General features: G+C 34.3%; 1 protein-coding gene across 4 annotated transcripts in view; it reads right to left on the bottom strand.

Annotated features, from left to right (window-relative positions):
- The window catches only part of PCDH7 (protocadherin 7), a 369,727-nt gene that overhangs the window by 228,130 nt on the left and 125,612 nt on the right, over positions 1-15,985 (bottom strand). For 2 of the 4 annotated variants that reach the window (XM_027686522.1, XM_027686521.1), the window contains exon 2: positions 9,595-9,703. In XM_027686522.1, the coding sequence (XP_027542323.1) occupies positions 9,595-9,703 (109 nt within the window). Of the gene's footprint in view, positions 1-9,486; positions 9,704-15,985 lie in introns of all 4 variants that reach the window. The other 2 variants (XM_027686519.1, XM_027686520.1) reach the window with 2 other exon arrangements.

Here is a 15,985-nt window from a genome sequence, read left to right as displayed (position 1 = left end):
CTTTTTTTTTATTATTTACTGAGAGATGTGTTTGTCCTTTCTTTAACTCTTAAAAGCAGCATGAGAATGGACAGCTCTTTTAAATGTGAATGGCAAGTTACCTACAATAAAAGATTTGAAGTTAGTATTATTAGAATTTATTTTTCCAGTACAGTAAAAAAACCCTAACCTTATAAAATTCTGATTACTAAAATACATTTTCTTACTTAATAAGTTTTGATTGTTCTTTTGCTTTTATCTGTGTACAAAAATTATGTTGGAGCATAAAATCTTTTTTTTTTTTTTTGTGGTGAAGGTTTTGTTTTTATTAGTGTTTCTTCCCCAAAACAAGTCAACAAGGCCTGGAATATTATTTTAAATTACTGTACTAATAAATCGAACCAATTTCTTTAAAAATTCTAATATTTGTCTTGTTCTAGCATACACCATGATTGTTTTTCTACCTATTCAACAAGCTGGCATTCACCTCAAATGCTACGTTGCTGTTGAGGCAAAAAAAGCACATATAGGTGATACTGTAGTAATATTCAGAAACACTTAAATGTCTGAATTTATATTATGCTTGCCTTTAAATCCTGTGGTTCTTATAGAAATTGTTACATTTCTCTGAAAAGCAGAGAATATAAATATAAAATAGAACTTTCAGAACTACAGATGACACATATTATACTGGGGCTTCTAATTCCTTTAAATATCATTCCGTAGATTTCAGCATACTAACCTGACATTAGTATTTGCTAAAATACATAAGAGCTATACACACTTCCTTTCAATCTTTGATTTTTAGACCTTTTGAAATAATAACTGAAAAAAGTACTTCAAGATACAACAGCAAAGTTCATTATGGCTGCAAAGCAACACATCCTCATTAAAAAAATTCATATCTACTGGTCCCTAGCAGGCTAACAAGTTTATTTTTCCTTTGTTCAACCCAAGACTAATGAGACACACAATCACTTTTAAAACCTTCATTAGGAAAAAGAGATATTAATAGTTGCATGCAGTCTTACAGAAACTGGACAAATTTGTGTATATAAATCCATAAAGATTACTAAATCCACATTATGTGGCTAAGGGAATTTGAGTTCCCAACTGTTGATAAATAGAAGGCTACTTGAAAAACAAATTAAGTTATTTGCCCTTCTGTACTCCTCCCTAAGCACCCTATTTTGTCTAACAGATGATCTCTGGTCTGACCCTACATATTAGTTCAGTGGAAAGCTGGCACACAGGAATACAGCCAGGACCATGAACCTTTCCAGATTATCATCAGACTTGAAGAATTAAGTTATGTAGCAACTAGGTAAGTACACTTGCTGTTATAACTCTGAATTCACACATCAGCAGATTAAAAAAAAAATAAAATACTGCCTTCAGGAAACCTTTTTGAGTTGCTTAGATAAGCGGGCTGAAAACATGTAAACTTGAAGTTTTGGATGTAAAAAGAAATTCAAGATTGATTATTTTTATATGTTTTTCCGTGTTTTGTCACAGTGAGCTTCACATTTTACAAATCTTTATTAAATATCACATTATTTTAAAAAGAAACAAAAGACCACACTGTAAGAAGTGACTCTACTTAGATGTGAAAATGAAACAACTTATTAAACTAGAGTATATATCAATAACTAGGGACCTATCTGTTTTGTAGACTTGCACTCCACTTTTGCTCAAACTCTTCATATAACAAGAGTGGTTAACATATAAATTTTTGCTTATGACATAGGTGGGCACATGCCAGTTTAATACATTTGAAATTTGAATTTTGTTTCCAGATTTTTAAAATCAGATCTTTGTGAATTATATGATTCGTTTAGGTTCAAGTGTGTGGCCAATTAGACATGCTCTTGTTTCTTCTGTCCAAGTGCACCATTTTGAAAATACAGTCAGATTTTTTTTCTGAATCAGCAATTCATACCTGATGGTTTTAAGAATGGACTCAATGAAAAGATATGGTTTATTCTTTTAATTTCATCTGTTGGTTTTGGGGAGTTTTTTGCATATAGGAGAAACTACCAATTTTAAAACATCAAACACAAAGCATCAGGCTTTGTGACAAAGACAAAGGTACTAAGGTTATCTATTTTATAAAGGTAGTATATAAGATATTGGCATTTCCTATGATACATGTTTAATAAAAAATAAATAGAAGAGTAGTTGGGAATCAGCAGTAGAGAAAAAAATACTTTTCACTGAAATTGAGAAGAAATACTCTATAAAGGACTTGTTTTGGATCTTCATTATACTTGAAGATTTATCTGAAGGGACAGAAAGATCTAATGTTGTCCAGGAAACTAAAGAAACTGTCATTAAATACAGACGCTGCGAAAATACAGGGTGATGAAAGGACTCCTCTGAACAGAGGAAAAATAAATTTCCATTGACTCTTTGCATTAGATTTTTTTCAGGAAAGAGCCTGCCGTGGATGCAAAGGTTGCTAAATATTCCATTCATAAACCAGATGTCTGTTCTTCCTTGAGTCTGTAAATTTTGGAATACATTTTGCCTTCCATCTACATTCAGGACTGCGACAGTATCAAAGGGAGTTCTGCAATCTGCATCAGTGGGAGGCAGCCTGAGCTAGCAGCTGGCACGGAGGACTTGGACAAAAGCCTAACTTCACTAAGTCAATTGCAAAACCCTCATCAAACTGGAAGTTGGTGTCCAAATTATCACTTTTTGAGGGGTGCACAATGTTTGGATCAATTACCAGATGAAAGATGAATTCATAGCGTGACAGTGGGCATACCGCTTCACTTTCTGATTCTTTAGTTCTCTACTTCTCAGTTTAGTATGTTCTTTCATATCCACCTCAGTGAATTGATATGAAATTCATAGATGAGGCAGGTTATGTAACTGCAACTCTCTAGATCTCATGAGTATTTGCAGTAAGAACCGACTCACTGAGATGTGTACATGTGTGCACACCCACAAGCACATACAAACCCCTCCCTCACTGCTTCATCCTAACAGATATAACTGCAAGTATGGTTGTTTAAAAATCCAAAGTCTTTCTCAATTTTCAAATTTTTAGTTAAAAATTGATGGAATATAAATACGGATTTCCTTTTTTAAAGGGTAGTGAAAGAAAGCTAAGTTTTAGTAAATGGCATTTCAAGTTATCTGGTATCAATAGACTGCTTTTAAGAGTGGAGAACAGTTATTGCTGTATGTATTTTCTTTTTCAGAGCAGGATACTGAAATCAGGAGTGGAGGAAGAAATCTAGTAATATGATTTAAAAAGAAAGGGGCATATGCTATTATTCACTATGCAGCACAAGAGATTCAATACAATGGGAAAGCAACAGAGAGAACGGGAAGAGACCTACAATACTATTCAGAAAATTGGAAAAATGCTGAATAATTTGTTTTGCTACCAAGGTGTAGGAGTGGATTTCCGATACACGAATATGCATTCCTTCTTTGATTCCAGCAGATCCAAGCATACATTCTCTAAACAGTAAAAATCCTGATCAAGCCAAAAACAATTCAAAGCAATACTCGGGTATACTTCATGAATAGGTGCCACACAGAAGTTGTTGATATTTATCTGGACAGTCATGTAAAATAGTGCAGACGTAAAAAAAATCTACTATTCTGGTGTCTTCAGCGAGAGCTATTTCTGATCACAGTTGGCCTATATTTGGGCTTATATTTTGCATTATGCATTTGAAGTACAATGTAAACATAGAGTAGTAGTTAACATAAAATAAGCCCTAGTACAATGACACAATGCACAGCCTGAAATAATTGTATCCTTGTGTGGTAAGTTATTAACCTAATATAGTAAATGCATATGTAAAAATATACACCAGCACTAGGAATTTACCACAAACAAAATATACTTCCCTCATTTCTATTGTAAATATGCATAGGTAACACTTCAAAATGCAAGTAACTTAAAACAGACATCATATAGTTTTGAAACTTTAAGTATTACTGTGCATATAGGTTACCAAACCACATATTCCTCTGCTGAAGAAATCCATAAACATATGGGGTAAGGTCATCTAAAGGAACATGGTAGAAGACTAAAAAGGAAAAAAATCAGGGAGGAAAGCAGTCAATGTTCTTCCCAGACAGGTTCACTTCCTTACATAAGGCTACACTAGTATAACAGGGATCCCTCCACAGTGTGTCTTCTGTCTTAGAGGTTGGGCTTTTTTTTTCTCTTGTAAAATGTCTTTTCACAGATCTTATCAGAATGCTGAATTCTCAAAAAAACCTGGTTCAAGACATTATCCATCACTGAATATGTATGTCTTCCAAAGCATTACCCATATATGTTGCTAGTTTTACTGAATCCAGAGTTCATTGTGTTAAGATTTATCAGAAACAAGAATAAGAATTCTTTTGTATTATACAATAATTTTTGCAGCACTTTCTTGTAGTTTGGGTTTATGCATGCAGAATGACATTTAAGAAAAAGTAGATGTAGCAGCCCTGACAGAACAAAAAAAACCCAAAAAACCAAAACAAACAAAAAACCCAAAACAAATCAAACAAACAAATTAAAAAAAAAAAGAAAAAATAATTATTAGCATGTAATCACTACATTGAAAACCTTTACTGACTCAACCTCTCAGATGGACTACTTAAATTCACATTTTCAGAACATAATTTAAAAACAAAATTATTCTCATGTAATTTTAGGACCTGAATTCAAGAGAACATAACATTTGAAAATGATGGGAACTGCAAAAGTACAGTTATTCTATGAAATAAGTCAATGAATGTCTGGTCTGTCGTGTTTACAACAAGGACAGTTAAGTCTTCAAGAACATTAACCTGTGTTATTTGCACTAGAAAAAGCTAAAGGGAAACAGATTCTGTAAACACGGGTTCTCTAAACTAATGGATTCTTTTCTTCACACTTTGGTTCAGAAAAAAGATTAATAATCTACCTTAAAAGTAAAAGCAAGAGAATCCTCTTATAAATAAAATTAATTGCATTTATTAATTGTCAAAATTCCTTTCACATTTTCAAGACATCATTTTGAACATCATGAACCCCTTCTCTACATTGATGGTGGAACTTTGACACTTGCAGTCTAAATCTGAAATTGTCATTGAGAACAGGGCATATTATCAGACTATATGAACCAAGGTAATGCACCTCTCTTCCCTGCCTTTTAGTTCTTCATGTGTCAGCCAGAGTGTAATTTATACACTGATTTCTTTGTGGGAGTCAAGTAACTGAATCACAAAAATTCTGAGCTCCTTTTGAAGCTCGGCTCCTTACTTCGTCTGTGACTTCAGACGTGTCACTTAATCTTTCTTTACTCCATTTCCCCTTTTAAAAATGAAAGCTGCAAACCATTCCCTTATTTTCCTTCTTTCACAGAGATGGTTGCTCTTCCCCAACCCTTATTTATTTGATACTGAAACATGGGCTAACTTAAAAAACTGTGCTGCAGATCAAAGACATGTTCATGTAGAAATACCTGAGCTAGCTTTAAGCCAGGTATCTTAGGTGTGGCAAACAGTCTAATTAGGACTGCATGGAAACAAATCTCCAGGGAAGATCTGGAGATCTGAAATACTACTATTTCACTGCTATAAGTACTCTAGCTAAATTAAACAAAAAAAATAAAACTGATTAGGCCACTACATGCATAAATAAATAGTATACAGAAATCAGGGGGTGAGGGGAAGGAATATAATGAAATGTTTCTAAAAGGGCTGCAAGAAACATGAGAGAGACCTAGCAACCAGGTGAATGGTCATGAAACTGAAGAATGCAAGTCTCTGCTTAGAGATCATATGTGTACTTAATAACATATGAATTAGTATGAAAAGGCTGTATTGTCCATTCCTCAAATTGTGAGAATATATCTCCAGCTACCCTTACCTTCACTAAGAAACAGAACCTAGGAATATTTATAATTCAGAGAAAAGACAAGTTATAAGGAAACATAAAATGGAATGCTTCCATGATCTTTCTCATAATGGTAAAAAGGAATAGTCACTAAAACAGTTATATAAGAGAAAAAAGAAAATAAACCCAAAACAATTTTGATAGCCTTCAGAGAATTTCCTTGTTGAAAGACACCCTTCAGGCCAGTAACTTGACTTGTGATAAATTAGAGAGGTTTTTTTATTACTACTATTATTGTTATTTAGAAAGTCATAATTTAAAACATATGCTGACTATTAACTGTCAGGAAGAGAGGTAATAGTGGAAATTTCTGTCACTGGGGTTTTTTCTAAATTTTCCTCTGAGATGTGATATTAGGCATTGTCAAAACCAGAAGGCTATGACTAAAGACCAGGAAACTAATTTGCCATGGTAATGTCTTTACCCTTGATATACAAATACAAATGTAATGAAAATGTTCTCAAGAAATTATTGTGCAATTTACATTAAGGCTGTGCCATTCTAACAGCAAAATTAGAGAAGAAGGCTGCACATATGAGCAGAATTTCCTTGTAAGGAAAGCTTCAAGGGCAGGGGATAAATTAACTCAGAAGTTACTTTTGGTTCTGCAGATTTTACTAATTAACAAGATCTTTGCATACTGAATTTTCACAGTCAATCTGCTAACATTTCTTTTTTTCTTTCTTTTTTTTTCCCTCCCGCATCTGACACCACAGCTAATCATCAGAACAAAACTTCAATCTACATCTGACAGTCATGTAGGCTGGTAGGCAATGTACAGTATATTCTAAGAAAATCAACCCTCTTACCCTTTTTTTTAATTTTCAAGCATTTTATCCTCAGCTGAGCAAACAGAAAGATACTCTTAACAGAAAACAGAACTCTGCCTGTGAACTCAATCTTCTTAAATTTGCCTTAACTATAAAGATTTCTTATTTTCCTTAGTCATCTTAGCTTGAAAAAAAGTATGAAATGTATCAGAAGGTTTCATGTACTGAGCTGGAAATTATCCTTTCCAATTCTAAAATGAAAGGAAGTACAAAGCAATTAGTAATAACTGCATTGTTTCACCAATTGAAATTAAATGGTAAATATTTGAAGTAAAAATTAATAACCAAGATCACTTCCAAAGTGCTGTTTCCATGGAAAATCTCCATGAAAATCCAGTATAAATCCTGATTAAAACCTAACCAAGCTAAACACTGCAGATTACCTAGATTCCAATTAAATGTGACAAATGAACGCTTGACAGATTTCGATTCCAATTCTATTTCTGTCAGAATGATCCATTAATATTGAAGACTACATTATCAGAATTTGAACAATACAATTGTGCTTAAAATAGTTAAAATAAAAATGGACTAAAGAATCATATCACAGAAAACTCTCACTCAAATGTCAGATATTACATATATGAAGGAACAAAAGTAGATTTCATCCTGTTCTGTCATTATTTATAGATTAATGTTAACAGAAATTTCTGGAGGCAGGTGACATGCCACTGTTGAAATCCAAAAGTCTGTAGAGCATAATTTTCATCACCATATCACCCACCTTTCAAAGGTTTCAGTTCAAGGTTTTATAAAGGAGGAATTCCTGGTTGCTATATGCATGTCCTACCATGCAGAATTTTTTTCTGGAGATTTTTTTCATTCACTTATCCATGAATTAATGTATTTATCTACCTCTATGTTTCTGTCTACTAATTATAGAACATTTTTTTTAAAACTGAATCCAACAAATTCATCCTACCACATATAAAATATAATTTTTCAAAAAAAATCAAATTCACATCTGAAATATTTTAGTTATTACAATGCAATGCCAGTTTTTGAATCAACAAAAAATCTTAAGTAAACTGGTTTGCTTTAACTTATGACACTGCTCAAACACTATTCATTTTCAATTACACTTCTGTGGTTTTGATTTTTTTTTAAATTATTATTTCCTTAATATTTTCATTATTATTTCATATTGGCTACCGAATATGATAAAAATTATATTCACTTCTGGCTCTACTGTTCCTCCAGTGTGGCTCAGGTTTATCCCATGTTAGCATACTTTGAACTCAGAATTTCATGTCTACAAATCCTCTATGTTGCTGTATGCAAGGGAATTAACAAATTGTTTAATTTTATTATCCTAACCACAAAATCTCTCTACAAAACAGATAATAAAATAATCAGCCCAATTTAGGTACAATATACTTTTTTTCTGACATTCTTCCAGTAACACCACTGTCACTTCCCCCCTCCCCATCTCCAGAAAAATGAAATGTAAACAAATATATTCATATAGACAACCAAGAAAAATATATAGACACACACTTATAAACATACATAACCTAATACATCTTTAGATGGATAGTACCATCTTTCTTTTTGGTCACTTAGTTATTTGCTATCGGGATATACATTTGAAGCATATGTAGACTGCTGTAGCCATTCTTTGATCATACATACTAGATTTGCCAATATCTTACCATGAAGAATAACATAGTTTTACTGGGTTGACGTGTCTATCTCAGAAAAGACAAAACTCAAGGAACAGTTATCCAGTGTTGTTATCTCTGAAAAACTAAAATATGCACTTAGCCAAACTAATTAATTCATTCTATAATAAAAATACACCACCCTTCTTACATGTACCCATCAATTACAATTGGATTAGAAAACCCATTATTTCTTTGGTTATCAAAAATCTGTACCCTTTGACATATACTAATTTATTTCATTGTTTATGAGCAAATAAAAATACAATGAAGTCAGTGTCTGACTTCATAAAATTTTAGACCAAGACCAGTAAGTGGAGAAGAGTGAAATATTCATGTTTTATAAAATACATTTCAAATTGAATAGGTGTTTTTTTTTAATCCTGAATAATTTTAGATAGAAAGAAAAAAAGAACCTAACTTAAAATTTATATTAACATATTTAGGTTTTTTAATAGTAGGAGAATTACTATGGAATAAATAAATATGCAGCATTTTCCCCTTCTACATAAATGGACCTTGTATTTAAATGAGATGTTGTAAAAGTACTGTATAAAATAAAAAGTGAAGAAAAGGAAATTAGTGTTCTTCTTTTCTAAATAATGAAGAATGGGCTTGTCGTTTGGCATTATATTGAAAACAGTCTATAATACGGTTTTGGGGAAAAGAGAATTCTCTAGAGTGGGGTTTTTAAATCCTATTTTCTTTTCCTGGTGCTGTACATATTACACTCTGGGAAATTTCCTAAGTAGTTTTTGAAAAAAATATGGAAGAAAACGAGAATACATGTCCTTTATGGTCTTTTATCTAGAATGAAAAGTATGGAATTTAATTCAATTACCATCTCCCCAGCCCTTTACCGGTATTTTTTTTCACTGTTTTAACTGCTTCTGCAGTATAAATTTTAAATCATGTAAAGAAAAGAAAGTGCTGGGTTTTTTAGTGGTGTTATGTTCCATTATTTTGTATACCTGCATTTTATCAAGCTTTAAAATAAAATTATTACAGTGTTAACTATTTAATTTATTTATTTATATTTTTGGACTGACCTTTCAAAATTCTACTTAGTATCACTTGCTAGTGAGATTATGTGTGTGAATGTTGTGTTTGCCCCTACCATTTTCCATATGCTCTGCCTCACCAACACTGCCATCCGGCGTAGTCCTTTCGTAGTTGTCCTCTGGGAGTGGAAGGGCACCCAGTCTTGGCCCTGATGAACTCTTACTGCTTGGTGTTTCTGACTCCTCCAGACCGCTGTCATAGCAACTCTGCAATGACCCTTGATGCGGGTCCTGAGGCTGACTCACAACAGAAAACGTCACTCTACGAAATGGCTGCAAGAGAAAAGATTCTGAATGTCACTGGAAAGTTCAGTCTTTGAACAACTGATTCTCAAAACATGACTTAAGCAAACTAATATTTTAACATTTACTAATTAAACAATTTTGTCTACATTAAAGCAAACAGCAAGTACAGTTCTTAAATAAAAGGCCACCGGACAGAGCATCTGTGGAATTTTACTGTGATATATGGTCCAGAACCTTCAAGCAGTTTGTCACAGCCTCCTTTCAAATGGCTACATTCATGGGCTAAGAAAGCTGGTTTAAATATTTATAAATTCTGTACAGTTTCTCTTTCAATCAATAGTAATAAGTTGAACAGAATTAATATCAGACTGCATAAAGGTACTTGACAGTATGTGCATGTGAATGTTTAAGACTGTGTGGGTGGGTAAAAATGCTCACTTGTAAACTATATTGTGGGTATTACAAACAGAACAGTACACGCATAAGACTTCTACAAAACTAGTCCCTGTGGTTCTGAAAGCTAGTTGACATGGGAAAGGGGGAAAAAAAATTAAAAAAAAAAGAAAAAAAAGAAGGAGGGAAAAAAGTCTCTTAGGTCCTTTGCCATAAAAGTCAGCGCCTGGAGATGGGGTGTGTTGCCAGCTGACTTAATAAAAGCTTTGAAGTACTGTGAGCACAGCTGACACCGCATGTTTCCACTGGGACTGTACAAACATAGATTGTTACAGATTTGTATTCATTCAAAATGACAGATATTACTGTTGCTCTGGAAGCCTACATGCTGAACCCTGGCACCAGTGAGCATCCCAGGAAATGGGAGAGTGGATCCTTCACATTTCAGAGGACACAGGGCAGGCGGGATTTTCAGTAAGAAGCTGGGGGTTCTCCTGCAACTTGAACTACACTCAAGCAGCAATGATACATTTAAAATAATTTAATGATACATTTGAAATAACTTACTGTTCACAAGGCTATAAAAACAGAAAAATGTCTGATGTTCTAGAAAGCACCTTCTGAAACAAACCAATAGATCCATCCATTTTATAAGACACTATGCAGACTTTCAGACAGTTGAATCCTGCCTTTGGATTCAGATGTGTTTCAAGCCCTGTGTTTGAATGAGACAGGCATATATCACCCTCACTGGCACCTCTTACGCAAGCCTTGAAGAACAGAAGTCCACATCAGGTTTGCAAGCAGAGAGGTCAAAAGAATTTTACAATTTGAGGATACAAAGTTTTGAAGATATAAAGATATTCAGTGCAGATGATAAACAGGTTGGACTACAAATATAAAGATAAGTCTTCCTGGCAAAAGTAGATCAAAAGTTTATAAACATGTCAGTTGCTAGAAATATTTTACTGTGAACTGTTTGATGGATAAAACTTTATACAATGAGATGCTGTAATCTGTAACTATACTTCAATTACTACTTAGTTCTGTAATCTGTAACTATACATCAATTACTACTTAGTTCTGGACCAGTGATGCAAACTGTGAATCTCCCAGATTTGAACTGACTTAGACTGTCCTGTAGGCTATTCCTGAATATCATACTATCTCTCAAGAAATGAATTAGCTTCTAGATACTGTGACATGTCGAGAAAACGTGTAAATTGAGGAAGCAATTCCCAAATTTTCCTGCAAGCTGCTATGTTTGACTGTTATCAAACTTCACAGAGGAAACATTATCATCTACATTTGAGAGGCCCTATGGACCTGATATCCGTATGATAATCTGACAACTCCCAGACACCCAAAGACCCACAGGCCACATTTTAGCAAACACTTTTTAAAAGATGATGAGGACCTTGGTCACAGCCAGCATGGCTTCACGAGAGGAAAGTCCTGCTTGTCAAACCTAATTTTCTTTTATGACAAGGTAACCCACCTAGTTAATCAAAGGAAGCCAGTGGATGTAATCTTTTTGGACTTCAATAGAGCTTTCGATACTGTCTCAAAACGTCTAGCCCACAGCTGAATGAACACACCATGCAGTGGGTTAGCAACTGGCTCATGAGTCGAACACAGAGGGTAATAGCGAATGGGGTAACGTCAGACCGGAGACCTGTCACTACTTTTCTAGATATAATCAACTGCTGCCTGAGGTCACTTTGTAGCAAAGACATGCTGCACCACTGTTAAAGAAACTTTCCTATCTGACCATCTAGGAGCCACTCTGGTAGTTACATTTACACCAGCTGAGCTGGGACCGAGGCCCCTTTGCAGCTACACATCCCACACTCACACAGTCAGATCAGATTTCCTTACCGGCTCGACCCCAGATTTCCCATAGCAGAGTCTCAGTCGTCCTGACCCTTAAAATACTTTAATCTTGGTGCAATAACTAACAAAAAAGCATCTCCAGCTGGGTGCCTCCGAGGAGGGACCCCTAACAAAGGAAACCCTGGGCTTCTATACCTTCACAGTCTAAGTGCATTGAAGTCTGGGTGTCCCCAGCTCCAGCTGTGTCTCTGAGTGTCCATTCACCTGGCTGGGCCACAGGTCCCCGTGCCTTTTGTTATGCAAAGGATTGGCAATCCAGGCTTCTTGCCTGGGGCTTCAGCCGCCCAGAGCTCAGCCTGCAGCTGGCGCTGCAGCTGCTCACCGAGCTACCTGCGCTGAATGTATTCGTCAACACAATAAACACTTCTCATTGTCTACAGTTACTGCAAAAACAGAGTGATGTACCCTAAAATGAGAATGAATTAAAAAAAAAAAAAAGTATTTGGAACTTTATGTTCCCTTTTCCATTTTCCATTGATTTTTTGGAAATCAGTTCCAACTACATCACAAGCAGAGAACACCTGTTTATCACATCTGTAGTTACCACAAGATTCATAGCAATGTTATTTAAATTAAGTATTGGAAAGAGCTATAAAGGATTTAGGAGCATTCTGGTCACCTTCACATATATCTTTTAAAGATAAATGCCTTATCTCGATGACATTTATGGAAGAATACATGTGGCAGATGCAAAGTTGAGCTGTTTTATAGCTTAGGCTAAAAATTCCTAAGATCACTATATATCCTCTAAACTAAAAGAAATTTGATGTACCTTTACTAAGTTATTAATAATAATTTTTAAACAGATCTGGGTGTTCATCTTGCTTTTTTCTTAAGTGCTGTACTGAGCAGGAATTATCTAACATAAAATTAAAATACAAAATATTCAGTTCAGTAGAGCCAATTCAGCCCATTCCACAGAATATCAATGAGGATGGCATGATGATGATAAAATCCTTTTTGAAAGAATGATGTGCATGTAAATATATTAATTTTTATTCTGTAGCATTTATTACACTTCTACTTCCATTACAAATGTCAGAATTCTGACCTCTATTGCAATACTTCTGAGAACCAGATCCTCTCAGGCAAATGTATAGCAAATTTTGAATGTATCATGTCTCATGGAATAACATCATGGCCTGTGCTTTTCTGATAAAAACAAATAGACTTTGATCATAATATATGTTTGTTACCAGCATAGTTAGTGAACACTCTATCTGGTTACTATAATGAATTTTAAGAACAAAAAAACCTAAATATCCATACTGTGGTTTACTGTCTCCTTTCCAACATGTCATCATTTCTGATATGCAAATCACCACATACTTAAGACAGTATAATCTGGATAAATTTACCAATTGTCATAACAGAACTATTAGTTATAAAAGATACGGAGTTTTAATATTTCCTTTGAATATTGAGGCTAAACTAATTATGGCACCTAATTTTTACACCAAATAAACTAGGACATCTTAGAGATACAGTTGATGAAAACACAGAAGTATGGGATTGCTATAAAACGCCTCTGAAAAAACCCTATTTATATGTATATGCATGTAAGTTTGTTCATGTGACTCATAGCAGTCTGTTAATTGTCACTAACAATCCCTATGAAGAGAGTTACAAATGCTAGGATATTGATACATTATAAATGCTACTAATGCATCAGTTACTATGAATGCAATAAACTCCCTCCACAAACAAGAACTCTATCCATATACTCTTTGTTTATATCCTAATCTGTAAAACAGTTGAGATTTCAAATAAAACAAATTAATGAGACAAACAGGAGGGAAAGAGGATGATATCAGCATTAATATTTCTAACAAGTTATTGGTAAAATGCTGGTTATCTCATGCATTCATTTAAATATCAAAAAGAGGGATATAAGCTGCACTTTAACAGGCAAAACTAGACTACATCCTTAATTTTGTATTTCCATTTATAATATTACATCAGTAATTTCTCACAGAAAAATGGACATGAGAAATTTCCAAGTGCTCACAAATTAAGACACCTACCCATGAGAGGAGAGGTTTATGTTTAGCTTTATTGATTTTCAGTGTACAACATTAACACAGATCCATCTGCCAGCACTGTGAATCAACATTTTACAGCTGCTTTTACCCAAATAAGTCCATTAGCTGTTTAATTTGTCCTTCCCAGCAAACAGCAACCCTAAGCCTTTACTGGTCCCTTAGTAGGATAGTCCTTACTGTACTCATGTTTAGTAAGAAGACAATAGGTTTGATAATTTTCCCCTCTGAAAACTGACAACATATTTTCTGAGAACAGCATATAGAGTTATTCCTAATTGTATCTGATCCTGGAGATGATTAGATCACAGAGAAAAGATACACCCTTGCATTATGCCCCAATGGTAAATCACCATTTCTTCCTTGTTTCATCTCTATTTCATAAACAAGGTATCTTCTTCTCCCCTCATCCACAGAACAAAAATCACTGCAATGCCAAAGACATATGCTTCCTGCTATCTGTAATAATTGATCCCTATTAACTTATTCTATGGTACAGTGTTTATCTTAGCCTGTATTAAATAATTCATCCCAATCAAAGCTAGAAATTAAAATTTTATTTTCAGTTCATGAAGAACCCTAATTTTGGAGCTTGACATTAGGGACAGAGTTTAGATAGAGTTGGGGAAATGCAATATATCCATATAGCTCCACGAGGCTTAATTGTGACACTTTTTAACCATTATAAGAGACATTTTCCTTTCATATTTTAAAGTTTCTAGTTTGGTATTATATTTCTCGTTACTTCACATTGCTCATGGATTATATTCTCTCATGATTTCTGTATATCAACTGCTATCAGCATTGTTAATATTGTCTGTTCAAATCCTGGTGCATTTGGACTATAATAGTGGTGTGGAAGAGTGAATCTTTTCCGTGTAACCGTTTTCAGACCTCAGCTTGCAACCATCAACCCTTTCTCAGCCAGTTACCTCACGACTGATTCTGGATAAAGTGGATGCACTAAAGTGTAACAAGGAAGAGTCAGCAAATTTCCCTCTAAATTACTTGGAACTTGGACAAAAATAGTGAGACAAAAATAGGCCTTTCTGCTGTCACAATATCTACATCACAAAAGCATAAGGACTGAAAACATTTTAAAAACTGTAAAATGCAAACCAAGATGCAACTTAATATGTAGACAAGAATAAAAAACTATCTGAGGAAATTAAACAGAGAACCAAACTAAAAGAGGCTTTCAAGTATTTCTACCAGTTCGTTCAGCATTAGCTTGGATATTACCCAACCCCTGGAACATTAGAAACTAAGGCTTTTATTTTTCCCTAACTCTCAAATCAGATGACTTCCCACTTTAAAAAGGCATGATATCTTGGGCTGTTTGCTAGGATTTAAGTTGGCCTAAGAGCCAGCTCTGGATATTACGTAGTCCAATTCCCCTGGTTAAAGTAGAGCACTTTCCCCAGGGACGTAATCAGTCCAGGTTTTAGTATCTTCAAGAATGGAGACTCCATGGCCTCTCTCAGCAAGCTGTTCCACAGTTTTGCTACACTTACAGTAAGGAAGGTTTCTTTTATGTTTGAATGGAATTTCTGTATTTCAGTTTGCACCAAAGTATAAAAAGTACTGCTGATGAGTCGAACCTAAATAATTCCTGTTAGCTTCAGAAAGTCAATTGGCGTCAAGCTGCTTGTAAGACTAATACAGTGACTTTGAGATGTATATAAGATAGATCTGAAAATAGACAGATGAGATGCAGCAACTGATCACATAAATTCAAAATGCTTCTTTAGCTCCTGAATTTTGATTAAACATGTCATTATCCTTTTCTTTCCATTCATTCTTAATTGCTGGAAACTTGTTGGAAGACAAACAAAATATTAATGAATGATTCCTATTCTACATGAATAGTTTCAACCCACACAACTCGTTTCCCCATTCAAATCACATGTTTCTATTGTTCTAAACTTCTGTCATCGTGGTTTATATAAAATTGTCAGGAAATTGAATTAAACAGGCATTATTT

Source organism: Neopelma chrysocephalum, unplaced genomic scaffold, assembly GCF_003984885.1.
Source record: "Neopelma chrysocephalum unplaced genomic scaffold, ASM398488v2 Primary Assembly neopelma1_71, whole genome shotgun sequence".
Taxonomy (NCBI): domain Eukaryota; kingdom Metazoa; phylum Chordata; class Aves; order Passeriformes; family Pipridae; genus Neopelma; species Neopelma chrysocephalum.
This window is presented reverse-complemented; position numbering and strand designations above follow the sequence as displayed.